This window comes from Pristiophorus japonicus, chromosome 27 (assembly GCF_044704955.1).
Source record: "Pristiophorus japonicus isolate sPriJap1 chromosome 27, sPriJap1.hap1, whole genome shotgun sequence".
NCBI classification, from domain to species: domain Eukaryota; kingdom Metazoa; phylum Chordata; class Chondrichthyes; family Pristiophoridae; genus Pristiophorus; species Pristiophorus japonicus.
In genome coordinates this window covers 7,788,385-7,805,884 of record NC_092003.1, presented here as the reverse complement: position 1 = coordinate 7,805,884, position 17,500 = coordinate 7,788,385, and the positions used below count along the sequence as shown (strand labels likewise).

Below are 17,500 nucleotides of genomic sequence, written 5' to 3'. Positions count from 1 at the left end.
TACTGGTGTAAATAATACAAAGGTCAAGTGGCAAAGTGCACATGATGATAGTGTATAGTGTGTTTGTTGGTGATCGTGTCAGAATATATCGCACACATCGCCGGGCACGACTGTAAAGTGGGGGAAGCGGCATGTCAGGAATTAATTGGCACGGAGCTACAATCCCTTCCCACAGTGAGCCAGGACTCCAACGCGTCAGCCCGGCCGTCAATTGGCAATCTCCCCGAGCAGTTTGTTGACTGTTCTTTGCCTGGAGCTCTGTGTCAACATGTAGGTCCCGGGCTGCCAGCTTCAAACACTGGCACGGCTAAAGTCTGCCTGGACCCATTACCCCGTGATGTCACCATGCGACCTTTCACCCCCCCCCACAACCGCCATTGGTCGCCCGGCACGCCCATCACCGTGATGTCACCACGCGACCTCTCAACCCCAGCCGCCATTGGTCGCCTGGCACGCCCATCACCGTGATGTCACCACGCGACCTCTCACCCCCAGCCGCTATTGGTCGTCTGGCACGCCTACCACCCGTGGCAACCAATTGGAATGGCGGACGGACTCCTCCTTGCCCCAACTCGGGGCGGTTGGCGATGGCCACGGCGTCCTTGGTTCCCGCCCCCCCCCCCCCCCCCCGTCGCCACCCGCCATTTTGAATCCCACGAAAGTCTCCGAAGGAAATTTTAAACACGGAAAAAAAAAACACGAGTTGGCAAACGGGCTTACCCTCCCCCCCACACCGGGCCCCCTCCCCACCGGGCCCACTCCCCCCCCGGGCCCACTCCCCCCCCGGGCCCACTCCCCCCCCGGGCCCACTCCCCCCCCCAGGCCCACTCTCCCCCCCCAGGCCCACTCCCCCCCCAGGCCCACTCCCCCCCGGGCCCACTCCCCCCCGGGCCCACTCCCCCCCCAGGCCCACTTTCCTCCCCAGGCCCACTCCCCCATAGGCACCCTCCTCCCCGGGCCCACTCCCCCCCCAGGCCCACTCCCCCCCAGGCCCACTCTCCCCCCCAGGCCCACTCTCCCCCCCAGGCCCACTCTCCCCCCCCAGGCCCACTCCCCCCCCAGGCCCACTCTCCCCCCCAGGCCCACTCCCCCATAGGCACCCTCCTCCCCGGGCCCACTCCCCCCCAGGCCCACTCCCCCCCAGGCCCACTCCCCCCCAGGCCCACTCTCCCCCCCAGGCCCACTCCCCCCCAGGCCCACTCCCCCCCAGGCCCACTCTCCCCCCCAGGCCCACTCTCCCCCCCAGGCCCACTCCCCCCCCCAGGCCCACTCTCCCCCCCAGGCCCACTCCCCCATAGGCACCCTCCTCCCCGGGCCCACTCCCCCCTAGGCCCACTCCCCCCGGGCCCACTCCCCCCCCAGGCCCACTCCCCCCAGGCTCCCTCCTCCCCCCCACCGGGCCCCCTCCCCCCTGGGCCCGGGGGGCCCACTCCCCCCAGGCCCCCTCCCCCCCCCCCCCCCACCACAGCCGGCCGACACTCAATGACTTGTCTCTCTCTCTCTTCCCCCCCCCCCCCCCGCAGGAATGCACCGACGGCTACGAGTGGGATCGCGAGCGGGAGCACTGTCGAGGTGAGTCACGCGCTCCCCCTCCCCCCCCCCCGCCCTCGAACACGTGACAATCACGCCATCGCCACGCCTAACGTACGGTAACACAAGAACATAAAAACCGGGATCGGGAGTCGGCCATTCGGCCCCTCGAGCCTGCTCCGCCATTCAATAAGATCAGGGCTGACCTTCGACCTCAACTCCACTTTCCCACCTGAACCCTTGGTTCCCTTAATATCCAAAAAATCTATCGATCTAAGTATAGCCCGAACACCCCCAGCCCACTCGTTGGTGCAAGCCGTCCGAACGGGAGGGGCGGGGAAGGTGCCACGCGCGCAGTTGCAGCCTTAATCCAAGAGTGCCAAGACAAGAAGATAAGATACAGGAGCAGGAGTAGGCCATTCGGCCCCTCCAGCCTGCTCCGCCATTCAGTAAGATCATGGCCGACCTCCGACCTCAACCCCACCTTCCCGCCCGTATCCCTCGATGACCCGAGACTCCAATAATCTTATCGATGTCAGCCGTGAATATACTCAGAGACTGGGCCTCCACGGCCCTCTGGGGCAGAGAATTCCAAAGATTCACCCCCCTCTGAGTGAAGAAATTCCTCCTCATCTCAGTCCTCAATGGCCGACCCCTTATCCTGAGATTGTGTGACCCCTGGTTCTAGACTCCCCAGCCCCGGGGGGGGAAACACCCTCCCTGCATCTACCCTGTCAAGCCCTGTAACCCCACCCCATAGAATACAGCACAGGAGGATCCCATTGGGCCCATCGAGCCCGTGCCGGCTCTGTGACAGAGCGATCCAATCAGTCCCACTCTCCCGCTCTTTCCCCACGGCCTAGCATGTTTTTCCCCTTGGAGTATTTATCCAATTCCCGGTTTGAAAGTCACGATTGAACCTGCTCCCACCGCCCAGGCCGCGCGTTCCCGATCACAGCAACTCGCTGCGTAAGAAATAGTCTCTTCTCCCCCCCCGCCCCCACTCCCCGCCCACCGCCTCGGAGTCCTTTGAAAATGAGCTTAAATCTGTGTCCCTCTGGTTAGGATCAGAGGAACAGGAGGAGGCCACTCAGCCCCTCGAACCTGTTCAGCCATTCAATGAGATCGCGACTGATCTACGACCTAACTCCATCCACCCGCCTGCGGCCCATATCCCTCGCTACCTTGGGTTGACAGAAAGCTATCAATCTCCGATTTACAATGAACAATTGACCCATTGTCGATTGCCGTTGGCGGAGGAGAGTTCCCACGCCTCTCCCACCCTCTGTGTGTCGAAGTGTTTCCCAACCTCACTCCTGAAAGGTCTGGCTCTAATCGTTAGACTGTGCCCCTCGTCCTAGACTCCTCATCCAGCGGATATAGAAACATAGAAACTAGGTGCAGGAGCAGGCCATTGGGCCCTTCGAGCCTGCACCACCATTCAATATGATCATGGCTGATCATTCACCTCAGTACCCCATTCCTGCTTTCTCTCCATACCCCTTGATCCCTTTAGCCGGAAGGGCCACATCTAACTCCCTTTTGAATATATCTAACGAACTGGCCTCAACAACTCTCTGTGGTAGAGACTTCCACAGGTTCACAATTCTCTGAGTGAAGAAGTTTCTCCTCATCTCGGTCCTAAATGGCTTACCCCTTATCCTTAGACTGTGACTCCTGGTTCTGGACTTCCCCAACATCGGGAACATTCTTCCTGCATCTAACCTGTCCAATCCCGTCAGAATTTTCTATGTTTCTATGAGATCCCCTCTCATTCTTCTAAATTCCAGTGACTATAAGCCAAGTTGATCCAGTCTTTCTTCATATGTCAGTCCTGCCATCCCGGGAATCAGTCTGGTGAACCTTCGCTGCACTCCCTCAATAGCAAGAATGTCCTTCCTCAGATTAGGAGACCAAAACTGAACACAATATTCCAGGTGAGGCCTCACCAAGGCCCTGTACAACTGCAGTAAGACCTCCCTGCTCCTATACTCAAATCCTCTCAGTATGAAGTCCAGCATGCTATTTGCCTTCTTCACCGCCTGCTGAACCTGCAGGCCAACTTTCAATGGCGTTCTCTATCAGTTCTCCTTTTTATCCTGAAAGCGTCAATCAGATTTGCCCCTTAACCTTCTAAATTCCAGGGTAGACAACCCTAGTCTGTGTGTAAAATCTCTCCTTGTGATGTAATCCTTGGGGTCCGGGTATTATTCTGGTTCTCAACCCTCCTCCCACTGAAAACAGTGTCTCTCGGTCTACTCTGTCCGGACGCCTCATGAGTTTGAACACCTCGCTCAAATCTCCTCTCAAACTTCCCTGCTCTAAGGAGAACAGCCCCAGCTTCTCCAGTCTCCCCACGTAACTACAGTCCCTCATCCCTGGAACCATTCTGTTAAACCACCTCCGCACCCTGTCTGCGGCCTTGACTCCTTCCGAAGGTGCGGTGACTAGAGTTGGTCAAAATGGCCTCCGATATTTACAGGGGAGGCAAAGAGGGAGTGCGGAGGGGGGCGGGGGAGGGGGCGGGGAAGATGGGGGTGGGGAGAGAACCCGAAGATGCCGGCGGATTTAACGGCAATGACCTCGTTTGAGATTTGTTTGCCTCTCGTTTCCTGGGCCAGCTGGAGAGGTTGGCTGCTGAGCGGAAAAGCCTGTGCTGGTAGGCCGCAGTTGGGAAGGGGAGAGAAGGGGGGGCGCAGGGCAATGCTGCAGCCCCTGGGCCTTAACCAGACCTTGTGACTGTTATTGTGGCTCCTCCCGCAGATATAAACGAGTGCGAGACCATCCGCGGGGCCTGCAAGGGGGCGATGAAATGCTTCAACCACTATGGGGGCTACCTGTGCCTGCCTCGCTCGGCCTCCATCATCTCCCACAACGACGTGTCCCCCAACAGCGACCCCGCGGACACCCCACTGCTCGGCCCGCACGCCAGCCTGCGGCCCCCCCTCGCCGCCGGGCCCGACTCCGAGACATCGGCCTGTCCGCAGGGACACAGGCCCGACCCAGAGGGCCGCTGTGTGGGTGAGTCCATTCATCTCCCCGTCACACCCGGGCTCCAGCACGTGGGGGGGGGGGGGCACTGACAGGGAACGGGATCGGGGGGGGGTGGGATCGGGGGGGGAATCGGGGGATGGGAATCGGGGAGTGGGATCGGGGCAGGGATCGGGAATGGGATCGGGGAATGGGATCGGGGGATGGGATCGGGGGAGTGGGATCGGGGGAGGGATCGGGGGATGGGATCGGGAATGGGATCGGGGGTGGGAATCGGGGAGTGGGATCGGGAATGGGATCGGGGGATGGGATCGGGAATGGGATCGGGAATGGGATCGGGGGGTGGATCGGGAATGGGATCGGAGGATGGGACCGGGAATGGAATCGGGAGGTGGGAATCGGGGGTGGGATCGGGAATGGGATCGGAGGATGGGATCTGGGAGTGGGGAATGGGATTGGGGAGTGGGGAATGGGATCGGGGGATGGGATCGGGGAATGGGATCGGGAATGGGGAATGGGATCAGGGAGTGGGATTGGGGGATGGGGAATGGGATCGGGGGATGGGATCAGGGATGGGAATGGGATCGGGGAATGGGATCAGGGATTGGCGAATGGGATCGGGGGATGGGACTGGGGAATGGGGAATGGGATCGGGAATGGGATCGGGGAATGGGGAATGGGATCGGGGAATGGGATCGGGTAATGGGGGATGGGATTGGGGAATGGGATCGAGGAATGGGGAATGGGATTGGGGAATGGGGAATAGGATCAAGGAATGGGATTGGGGAATGGGATCGGGTAATGGGGGATGGGATTGGGGAATGGGATCGAGGAATGGGGAATGGGATTGGGGAATGGGGAATAGGATCAAGGAATGGGATTGGGGAATGGGATCGGGGAACGGTATCTAGGGAATGGGATGAGGTCAGTGGGTTGTCAGTGGGACCAGTCAAAAAGTGGGACTGAGATGGGGGTGAGGTGGGAGTGGGGCTCAGAGAGGGGGCTTGAGTCTCCTGGCAGGGAGTTCCAGAGCTTGGGGCCCAGGCAGCAGAAGGCACGGCCACCGATGGTGGAGCGATTATAATCAGGGATGGTCAGGTGGGCAGAATTAGAGGAGTGCAGAGATCTCGAGGGGTTGTGGGGCTGGAGGAGATTACAGAGATAGGGAGGGGCGAGGGTCATGGAGGGATTTGTAAACAAGGATGAGAATTTAAAATTGAGGCGTTGCTTAACCGGGAGCCAATGTAGGTCAGCGAGCACAGGGGGTGATGGGTGAGCGGGACTGGGTGCGAGTTAGGGCACGGGGTCAGCGAGCACAGGGGGTGATGGGTGAGCGGGACTCGGTGTGAGTTAGGACATGGGTCAGCGAGCACAGGGGGTGATGGGTGAGCGGGACTCGATGCGAGTTAGGACACGGGGCAGCGAGCACAGGGGGTGATGGGTGAGCGGGACTCGGTGCGAGTTAGGACACGGGGCAGCGAGCACAGGGGGTGATGGGTGAGCGGGACTCGGTGCGAGTTAGGACACGGGGGCAGCCGAGTTTTGGATCAGCTCTGGTTTACGCAGGGTAGAATGTGGGAGGCCAGCCAGGAACCTGAGGATGGAGCGGAGGAAGAGGACAAACCCTCTCACAGTGAAGTACGAGCAGGGAGGTGGGCGGGGTGGGAGCGGGGGTAGGTGGGATGTAAACAGGAGCAGGACAGAAATAAACTCAAGCTTTAGCGTAATGACAGGAACATGGCTAAACTGCAAATACCAAAGTCAATGCCAAGGCTGATTTAAAGCCTTTGATCTTGCAGTATACCTGGCTCTCCCTTTCATTTGCTCGACACAACCCTCAATTTTAGAATTCAGCTCCCCTGCCTGCTGAAAAAATATCCAGCAGGCTTCACCTCACCCCCACTCCTCCTCCTCCTCTCCACACTCCCGAGTTAAGGCGAGTCACCTTCAGCTGCATGCATCAACCAGCTCCCAAAATACCGCTTCCCATGGGGTGGGCCCGAGAGCAAGATTACTTTCTCGAGCTTTCATCGTTTGGCTGTTCCCTCGATAGACGCTCCGGGATCACGCTGACCTGAATTGCAGCAAGACTGACTGTACAGGAACTGTGCGAAGGTTGCACACAGGAACAGGAGCAGGCCCATTCAGCCCCCCTCGGGCCTGTTACCATAGCAACAGGAGCAGGCCCATTCAGCCCCCCTCGGGCCTGTTACCATAGCAACAGGAGGAGGCCCATTCAGCCCCCCCCCTCGGGCCTGTTACCATAGCAACAGGAGCAGGCCCATTCAGCTCCCCTCGGGCCTGTTACCATAGCAACAGGAGCAGGCCCATTCAGCCCCCCTCGGGCCTGTTACCATAGTAACAGGAGCAGGCCCATTCAGCCCCCCTCGGGCCTGTTACCATAGCAACAGGAGGAGGCCCATTCAGCCCCCCCCTCGGGCCTGTTACCATAGCAACAGGAGCAGGCCCATTCAGCTCCCCTCGGGCCTGTTACCATAGGAACAGGAGGAGGCCCATTCAGCCCCCCCCTCGGGCCTGTTACCATAGCAACAGGAGCAGGCCCATTCAGCCCCCCTCGAGCCTGTTACCATAGCAACAGGAGGAGGCCCATTCAGCCCCCCTCGAGCCTGTTACTATAGCAACAGGAGCAGGCCCATTCAGCCCCCCTCGAGCCTGTTACCATAGCAACAGGAGCAGGCCCATTCAGCCCCCCTCGAGCCTGTTACCATAGCAACAGGAGGAGGCCCATTCAGCCCCCCTCGAGCCTGTTACTATAGTAACAGGAGGAGGCCCATTCAGCCCCCCTCGAGCCTGTTACTATAGCAACAGGAGCAGGCCCATTCAGCCCCCCTCGAGCCTGTTACCATAGCAACAGGAGGAGGCCCATTCAGCCCCCCTCGAGCCTGTTACCATAGTAACAGGAGGAGGCCCATTCAGCCCCCCTCGAGCCTGTTACCACAGTAACAGGAGGAGGCCCATTCAGCCCCCCTCGAGCCTGTTACCATAGGAACAGGAGGAGGCCAGTCAGCCCCTCGAGCCTGTTACCATCGGAACAGGAGGAGGCCCATTCAGCCCCCCTCGAGCCTGTTACCATAGTAACAGGAGGAGGCCCATTCAGCCCCCCTCGGGCCTGTTACCATAGTAACAGGAGGAGGCCCATTCAGTCCCCCTCGGGCCTGTTACCATAGCAACAGGAGCAGGCCCATTCAGCCCCCCCTCGGGCCTGTTACCATAGCAACAGGAAGAGGCCCATTCAGCCCCCCCTCGGGCCTGTTACCATAGGAACAGGAGGAGGCCCATTCAGCCCCTCGAGCCTGTTCCTCCATTCAATACTATCATGGCTGATCTGTATCTTAACTCCATCTACCCGCCTTAGTTCCGTAACCCTTAATACCCTTACCCAACAAAAATCTTATCAACCTCAGTTTTGAAATTTTCAGTTGACCCCTGGCCTCAACAGCTTTTTGAGGGAGAGAATTCCAGTGGCTGTGAGATCGTTTACATCCACCTGAGAGAGCAGACGGGGCCTCAGTTTAATGTCTCATCTGAAAGATGGCCCCTCCGACAGTGCGGCTCTCCCTCAGTACCGCCCCTCCAACAGTACAGCGCTCCCTCAGTACTGCCCCTCCGACAATGCGCCGCTCCCTCAGTACTGCCCCTCCGACAATACGCCGCTCCCTCAGTACTGCCCCTCCGACAGTGCGGCTCTCCCTCAGTACCGCCCCTCCAACAGTACGGCGCTCCCTCAGTACTGCCCCTCCGACAGTGCGGTGCTCCCTCAGTACTGCCCCTCCGACAGCGCAGTACGGCACTCCCTCAGTACTACCCCTCCAACAGTGCGGCGCTCCCTCAGAACTGCCCCTCCGACAATGCGCCGCTCCCTCAGTACTGCCCCTCCGACAGTGCGGCTCTCCCTCAGTACTGCCCCTCCGACAGTGCGGCGCTCCCTCAGTACCGCTCCTCCGACAGTGCGGCGCTCCCTCAGTACTGCCCCTCCGACAGTGCGGCGCTCCCTCAGTACTGCCCCTCCAACAGTACGGCGCTCCCTCAGTACTACCCCTCCGACAGTGCGGCGCTCCCTCAGTACCGCCCCTCCGACAGCGCAGTACGGCCCTGGGACTGGGAGTGTCGGCTGGGATTATGGGGCTCGAGTCTGTGAAGTGGGACTGGAACCCACAACCTTCTGACTCAGTGGTGAGAGAGAGTTGCCATCGTCTGCCCAGGCACAGACATGTTGCCCGACCGACTTGACTGACTGACTGGGTTTGTTCCCCGCAGATGTCGACGAGTGTGGGCTGGACATCCACGAGTGTCAGCCGAGCCAAGCGTGCGTGAACACTCCCGGAGGCTACGACTGCAAGTGCCCCGACGGATACCGATTGGTGCGTACAGAATGCATTGGTAAGCTGCAACTGCCTTCCGACATGTTATCATTTTCTGGAGGTCCTCCCCGCTTGAGTCGATATTGCCGCAACACCTCCTCACCCAGAACTGCCAACAAGATTTTTTCAGACCTCAAAATGGCCGCCGTTCCCGCCACACTGGTTTGACGTTAAGTGAGGCCTGAGGCCTAACATCCGGGGGCCCCTCAGACCTCCCCATTCTGGCACTCCTCCCCCGTGAGCGGCCAGAACATAAGAAATAGGAGCAGGAGTCGGCCATTTGGCCCCCTTGAGCTGGGTTCAAAGGTGAGAAGTCGCTCAGGCGACACGCAGGTCTGGAAATCTGACAGCGCCCAACTTTTGGCAGATAACGTGGGGAAAATGAGGTGTAATGTATTTGGGATTCTCTGCTGTGGAGGCTGGGTCATTGAATGTATTCAAGGCGCAGATAGACAGATTTTTGAGCGATAAGGGTGTCAAGGGTTATGGGCGGGGAAGCGCAGTTGAGGCCAAGATCAGATCAGCCATGATCTTATTAAATGGCGGAGCAGGCTCGAGGGGCTGAATGGCCGACTCCTGCTCATATTTCTTCTGTTCTGGGTGCTCAGGGGGGCGGGGTGGATCCTGTGCCAGAATGGGGAGGCCTGAGGGGGGCCCCGGATATTAGGCCTCAGGCCTCATTTAACGGCAAGCCAGTGTGGCGGGAACGGCGGCCATTTTGTGGTCTGCAAAAAGCCCAATTCCTAGGCCGCAGCATCCGAGGGCCTCACACTAAAGTGTTTTTTTTCCCTCCTCCATTTCTTTTGTGATAGATTTTGACAATTGGGTCAGGGGGGGCGCGCGGGGGTTGTGGAAAGAGGTGAAAGGTCAGGTTTATAACTTAGCGTATGCCTGGTTTGCTTTGAAAGGCGGAGGTTGGAGGTGCTGAGCACACACAAGCAGGAAAGACCCAGTGGGTCGAAATCAGGTTGTGGAGGCCGCCTGTTGCCATGGGCGACAGACGGTAAATGAGCGGCAGAGGCCTACCTCTGACGCCTCGGCCTAAATCGGGTCGGCTCTTTAGCAGAGGTGCCAAGAGACGACGCTGTGCCGGCTAACGCCACCCGCGTGGTGACGTCATCCAGCGGGCAACGCCTCCTCGGCGTTTCTATGGCGATATTTAGTCTGAAGGCCGGCCTCCTGCGCTCCCGCCCGCGGGCGAGTGTGCGACGACACTTGTTACTGCTGCTCTCTCGTCTTTGGCCGCAAAAACTGAATTTAGCACTTTGAGACTGGGCCCAACGCTCAAATCAGCACTCAACATAAGAAATAGGAGCAGGAGTAGGCCATTCGGCCCCTCGAGCCTGCTCCGCCATTCAATACGGTCAGGGCTGATCCGATCATGGACTCAGCTCCACTTCCCCGCCCGCTCCCCTTATCGTTTAAGAAAATGTCTATTTCTGTCTTAAATTTATTCAATGTCCCGGCTTCCACAGATTTACAACCCTCTGAGGGAAGAAATTCCTCCTCATCTCAGTTTTAAATGGGCGGCCCCTTATTCTAAGACCATGCCCCCTAGTTCTAGTCTCCCCCATCAGTGGAAACATCCTCTCTGCATCCACCTTGTCAAGCCCCCTCATAATCTTATACGTTTCGATAAGATCACCTCTCATTCTTCTGAACTCCAATGAGTAGAGGCCCAACCTCCTCAACCTTTCCTCATAAGTCAACCCCCTCATCCCCGGAATCAACCGAGTGAACCTTCTCTGAACTGCCTCCAAAGCAAGTGTATCCTTTCGTAAATATGGAAACCAAAACTGCACGCAGTACTCCAGGTGTGGCCTCACCAATACCCTGTATAACTGGAGCAAGACTTCCCTGCTTTTATACTCCATCCCCTTTGCGATAAAGGCCAAGATACCATTGGCCTTCCTGATCACTTGCTGTATCTGCGTACTATCCTTTTGTGTTTCATGCACAAGTACCCCCAGGTCCCGCTGTACTGAATGCGCGCAGACGCAGGCATCGTCTGCGTACTGTAGCTCGATGACTGTCTTGGACCTGGCCTGGAGATGAAGGTTGATCAAGTTCCCACTGGTTCTGTAGTTTAGTTCCACTCCAGCGGAAGAGCATGTGTGCCCCTCCTTAAATACAGAGATCAAAACTGCACGCAGTACTCCAGGTGTGGCCTCACTAATACCCTACATACTAACATTTTGTGCTTCAAGCAGTGATATCGCCTGAAAAACACAGCAATGCTGAACTTTGACCCCCCCCCCCCCCCCCAAGGCCTTGACCATTTCCTCCCGGGCCGTCAGTCAGCTCCGCTCCAACACAGAACACTCATTGATCCTCCTTTGCCTTCCAGATATTAACGAGTGTCATTTCCGCTATTGCCAACATCGGTGTGTGAACTCACCAGGCTCCTTTACCTGTCAGTGCGAGCCGGGATTCACCCTGGGCAGGGACAATCGGTCCTGTGTGGGTAAGTCCAGGGCTGTGGTCCTGCCTTCCTTCCTTCAGCCTTTCTCCTTCTCGACAGCCCGTGTCACTCTCTCTCTGCCCCGCCCGAGACCCCGGGACAGTCCCCTCTGAGCCCCTGCCAGCTTCCCGTTCTCACACTACCCATCCTCGTGCACCGCGAGTCACCGCGATTCCAGCACAGGAGGCCATTCGGCCCCTCGAGCACGTGCTGGCTCTCAGCTAGTCCCACTCGCCCCTCACTGCCTCTCCCCCTCACTGCCTCTCCCTCACTCTCCTCCTCACTGCCTCTCCCCGTCACTGCCTCTCCCCCACTCTCCTCCTCACTGCCTCTCCCCCACTCTCCCCCTCACTGCCTCTCCCCCACTCTCCTCCTCACTGCCTCTCCCCCACTCTCCTCCTCACTGCCTCTCCCCCACTCTCCCCCTCACTGCCTCTCCCCCACTCTCCCCCTCACTGCCTCTCCCCCACTCTCCTCCTCACTGCCTCTCCCCCACTCTCCTCCTCACTGCCTCTCTCCCACTCTCCTCCTCACTGCCTCTCCCCCACTCTCCTCCTCACTGCCTCTCCCCCACTCTGCCTCTCTCCCACTCTCCTCCTCACTGCCTCTCCCCCACTCTCCCCCTCACTGCCTCTCCCCCACTCTCCTCCTCACTGCCTCTCCCCCACTCTGCCTCTCTCCCACTCTCCTCCTCACTGTCTCTCCCCCACTCTCCTCCTCACTGCCTCTCCCCCACTCTCCCCCCTCACTGCCTCTCCCCCACTCTCCCCCCTCACTGCCTCTCCCCCACTCCCCCCTCACTGCCTCTCCCCCACTCTCCTCCTCACTGCCTCTCCCCCACTCCCCCCTCACTGCCTCTCCCCCACTCTCCTCCTCACTGCCTCTCCCCCACTCTCCTCCTCACTGCCTCTCCCCCACTCTCCTCCTCACTGCCTCTCCCCCACTCTCCTCCTCACTGCCTCTCCCCCACTCTCCTCCTCACTGCCTCTCCCCCACTCTCCTCCTCACTGCCTCTCCCCCACTCTCCTCCTCACTGCCTCTCCCCCACTCTCCTCCTCACTCCCCCCTCACTGCCTCTCCCCCACTCGCCCCTCACTGCCTCTCCCCCACTCTCCCCCTCACTGCCTCTCCCCCACTCTCCTCCTCACTGCCCCCTCATTGCCTCTCCCCCACTCGCCCCTCACTGCCTCTCCCCCACTCTCCTCCTCACTGCCTCTCCCCCACTCTCCTCCTCACTGCCTCTCCCCCACTCTCCCCCTCACTGCTTCTCCCCCACTCTCCTCCTCACTGCCTCTCCCCCACTCTGCCTCTCCCCCACTCTCCTCCTCACTGCCTCTCCCCCACTCTCCTCTTCACTGCCTCTCCCCACTCTCCTCCTCACTGCCTCTCCCCCACTCTCCTCCTCACTGCGTCTCCCCCACTCTCCTCCTCACTCCCCCCTCACTGCCTCTCCCCCACTCCCCTCCCCACTCTCTTGCCCTACGCCCCTCCCCCACACTCGGCCTACGCCCCTCCCCCACACTCGCCCTATGCCCCTCCCCCACTCCTCCCCCTCACCCCCCCCCGTTCACTGCCTCTCCCCCACTCCACTCCCCACCCACACTTCTCCCCCCTCACTCCCCCACCCCCACTTCCCCCTCTGCCCCTCCCCAACCCCTCTCATCACCCCCCCTCCTTTCCCCGTTGCCCTGCAATGTTTTCCCTTCAGCTACTTATCCAACTCCCTTTTGAAAGCCACGATTGAGTCTGCCTCCACCAGCCTCTCAGGCAGCGCATTCCAGATCCTAACCACTCGCTGCGTAAAAACGTTTCTCCTCGTGTCGCCTTTGGTCCTTCTGCCGATCACCTTAAATCATAGCACAGAAATTTACGGCACGGAAGGAGGCCATTTCGGCCCATCGTGTCCGCTCCGGCCGACCAAGAGCTACCCGGCCTAATCCCCCTTCCCCGCTCTCGGTCCGTAGCCCTGTAGGTTACAAGCGCACATCCAGGTACTGTTTAAATGTGGTGAGGGTTTCTGCCTCTACCACCCTTTCAGGCAGTGAGTTCCGCCCCAGACCCCCCCCACCACCCTCTGGGTGAAGACATTTCCCCTCAAATCCCTTCTAAACCTCCCCCCCAATTACTTAAAATCTATGCCCCCTGGTTGTTGACCCCTCTGCCAAGGGAAACAGGTCCGTCCTATCCACTCTATCCAGGCCCCTCATCATTTTATACACCTCAATCAGGTCTCCCCTCGGCCTCCTCTGTTCCAAAGAAAACAACCCCAGCCTATCCAATCTTTTCCTCATCGCTAAAATTCTCCAGTCCCGGCAACATCCTGGTAAATCTGTGTCCCTCTGGTGCTCGACCCTTCCACCAATGGGACCAGTTTCTCTCGATCGGCTCTGTGCAGACCCCTCGTGGTTTTGAACATTTTGAAGACCCTCTCCAGCTGTGTGTGAAAGAAGCGTTCCCTGACGTCACCCCTGAACGGCCTGGCTCGAATCTTAAAGGTGATGTTCCCTTGTTCCGGACTGCCCCACCAGAGGACGATGCCAGAAATGCGAGGGTATACCTATCGGGAAAGGATGAACAGGCCGGGTCTCTGTTCTCATGAAAAGGGAAGGTTGAGGGGTGACCTAATAGAGGTCTTTAAAATGATGAAAGGTTTTGATCGAGTGGACACAGAGAGAATGTTCCCACTTGTGGGGAAGGGCATAACTAGAAACCATCACTATAAGGTGTTTCAGTGTAAGGGGTGTTGCAGTTGTGTGGGGCGGACTGGTTGGGCTGGGAGCCCTTTGCCTTTCCGCCATTGTTCATTGTCTGTAGGTTTATATGTAACCTTCAGGGCTGCTGACCGAGAGCCGTGCGGCTCTTTGTCGGCCGGCATGGACACGATGGGCCGGAATGGCCTCCTTCTGCGCTGTAACTTTCTATGTTTCTATTATCAGACAGTCACTGATAAACCCAATGGGGAATTCAGGAGAAACTTCTTTACCCAGAGAGGGGTGAGAATGTGGAACTCGCTGCCACAGGGAGGGGTTGAGGCGAATAGTGTCGCTGCATTTAAGGGGCGGAGTAACTATTTGTACCAACGCTCTCGCTGCCTGTTTCCCCCGACTCACCCCCCCCCACCCCCCCGCCCCGACCCCCGACCCCCCCCCACACCTGGAACCAGAAGCGGGGCCCTGAACACGTTCATTCTCAACTGACCGCACTGTCCGACCGAGCCCCGAGCGTCCCGGGGGTGGGGGAGGAGAGAGAGAGAGCCCGGGGGGGCGGAAGAAAAAGAGAGAGAGAGAGAGAGAGCCTGAGGTGGGGGGGTGGGATCAAAGGGGAGAGAGGGAACTCAGGGAAGACAGATCACGATCTCCCAACCCCCTCCCCTTTACACCCACACCCGATTTCCCAGAAAGCTCGGTGCGTGTGTTACAAGGGACATTGTTGGAGTGGTTAACAGTCCCACACAATGCCCCGCCTGGGGGGAGGGGGCGGTTATGGTCAAGCACTTGTGCTGGGGTAAGGGACTTGTGATGGAACTTGACGGCTTGTGCTGGGTTAAACATAGAAACATAGACAATAGGTGCAGGAGCAGGCCATTCGGCCCTTCGAGCCTGCACCACCATTCAATATGATCATGGCTGATCATTCACCTCAGTACCCCATTCCTGCTTTCTCTCCATACCCCTTGATCCCGCTTTCTCTCCATACCCCTTGATCCCTTTCGCCATAAGGGCCACATCTAACTCCCTTTTGAAGTGAACTGGCCTCAACAACTTTCTGTGGTAGAGAATTCCACAGGTTCACAATTCTCTGAGTGAAGAAGTTTCTCCTCATCTCGGTCCGAGATGGTTTAACCTGTCCAATCCCATCAGAATTTTATATGTTTCTATGAGATCCCCTCTCATTCTTCTAAATTCCAGTGAATATAAGCCTAGTCGATCCAGTCTTTCTTCATATGTCAGTCCTGCCATCCCGGGAATCAGTCTGGTGAACCTTCGCTGCACTCCCTCAATAGCAAGAATGTCCTTCCTCAGATTAGGAGACCAAAACTGAACACAATATTCCAGGTGAGGCCTCACCAAGGCCCTGTACAACTGCAGTAAGACCTCCCTGCTCCTATACTCAATTCCCCTAGCTATGAAGGCCAACATACCATTTGCCTTCTTCACTGCCTGCTGTACCTGCATGCCAACTTTCAATGACTGATGTACCATGACACCCAGGTCTCGTTGCACCTCCCCTTTTCCTAATGTGTCACCACTCAGATAATATTCTGCCTTCATGTTTTTGCCACTAAAGTGGATAACCTCACATTTATCCACATTATACTGCATCTGCCATGCATTTGCCCACTCACCTAACCTGTCCAAGTCACCCTGCAGCCTCTTAGCGTCCTCCTCACAGCTCACACCGCCACCCAGCTTAGTGTCATCTGCAAATTTGGAGATATTACACTCAATTCCTTCATCTAAATCATTAATGTATATTGTAAAGAGCTGGGGTCCCAGCACTGAGCCCTGCAGCACCCCACTAGTCACTGCCTGCCATTCTGAAAAGGACCCGTTTATCCCGACTCTCTGCTTCCTGTCTGCCAACCAGTTCTCTACCCACATCAGTACATTACCTCCAATACCATGTGCTTTGATTTTGCACACCAATCTCTTGTGCGGGACCTTGTCAAAAGCCTTTTGAAAGTCCAAATACACCACATCCACTGGTTCTCCCTTGTCCACTCTACTAGTTACATCCTCAAAAAATTCCAGAAGATTTGTCAAGCATGATTTCCCTTTCATAAATCCATGCTGACTTGGACCGATCCTGTCACTGCTTTCCAAATGTGCTGCTATTACATCTTTAATAATTGATTCCAACATTTTCCCCACTTCTGATGTCAGGCTAACCGGTCTATAATTCCCTGTTTTCTCTCTCCCTCCTTTTTTAAAAAGTGTTGTTGCATTAGCTACCCTCCAGTCCATAGGAACTGATCCAGAGTCGATAGACGGTTGGAAAATGACCACCAATGCATCCACTATTTCTAGGGCCACTTCCTTAAGTACTCTGGGATACAGCCTATCAGGCCCTGGGGATTTATCGGCCTTCAATCCCATCAATTTCCCTAACACAATTTCCTGACTAATAAGGATATCCTTCAGTTCCTCCTTCTCGCTAGTGAAGTCAGAATGGATCGAATTGCAATTTGCAAAGTCAGTGAGAACGTGGGCGGGGGAGGGGTTCCATTCACACATTCCAGAGAAACTTCAGGGTGTGGCTTATCCTCCAAGGGGACCAATCAACAATAGGTCATGTGATAATGGAGAACCAATCAGAGAAACGGTGGCCCTTTTTTTTAGTGCATATAGTCGCTTCCTTTCAGGGGAGGATGGACATAACACGAGGGAGAAGGGAATAGAGGGTTATGCTGATAGATTTAGATGAGGAAAGACGGGAGGGGGCTCGAGTGGAACATAAACACCGGCACGGACTGGGTTGGGCCCAATGGCCTGTTTCTGTGCCGTATATCCGATGTAATCCACCCCATCCAATCCTTTAAACACCTTGAGGAGATCCCCGCCTTAACCTTTCACACTCGAGGGAATACAAACCCAGTCTGTGCAACCCGAGCTCGTCACTTAACCCTTTACGCCCCGGTATCGTTCCGGGGAATCGACGGTGTTCCCCTCCCCCGACCCCCGAGGCTTAAAGGGACAGGCCCGGATTGGAAGCAGATGTTTGGACGGTGTTTCGGACCCTGGTCCGTCGCGGCCTGACCGGACGGCTGGCGGGAGTTTGTCTGTTGCTCAGTATTGACCTGGCGGAAGCCCCCCCCCCCCCCCTTGACCTGGCGGAAGCGCCCCCCCCCCCAGCCCCGAGGTAATGCTCCCTGTTTTGCAGATGTGGACGAGTGCAGCATGGGAGCGCCGTGCGAGCAGCGCTGCTTCAACACCTACAGCTCCTTCCTGTGCCGGTGCGATCAGGGCTACGAGCTGAGCGACGACGGGCAGACCTGCAAAGGTAAGGGGGCCGTGGGGGGGGGGGGGGGGCGCGGGGGAAGGGGAGGGATATCTTGTGGGTGGGGTGGTGACCCGGAGCAGAGGATCAGTGAGGGGTGGGGAGTGAAGGATGGGGGATCGGTGGGGAGTGGGGGATC

At 57.7% G+C, this 17,500-nt stretch overlaps 1 protein-coding gene across 1 annotated transcript in view; it reads left to right on the top strand.

Moving 5' to 3' along the window:
- Positions 1-17,455, top strand: part of LOC139239339 (EGF-containing fibulin-like extracellular matrix protein 2) — a 27,147-nt gene extending 9,692 nt beyond the window's left edge. The window contains exons 3-8 of the mRNA XM_070868014.1: positions 1,524-1,572; positions 4,294-4,551; positions 8,800-8,922; positions 11,251-11,367; positions 17,245-17,364; positions 17,445-17,455. Coding sequence (XP_070724115.1) covers positions 1,524-1,572; positions 4,294-4,551; positions 8,800-8,922; positions 11,251-11,367; positions 17,245-17,364; positions 17,445-17,455 — 678 coding nt within the window. The remainder of the gene's footprint in view (positions 1-1,523; positions 1,573-4,293; positions 4,552-8,799; positions 8,923-11,250; positions 11,368-17,244; positions 17,365-17,444) is intronic.
- The last annotated feature ends 45 nt before the right edge of the window (positions 17,456-17,500 follow it).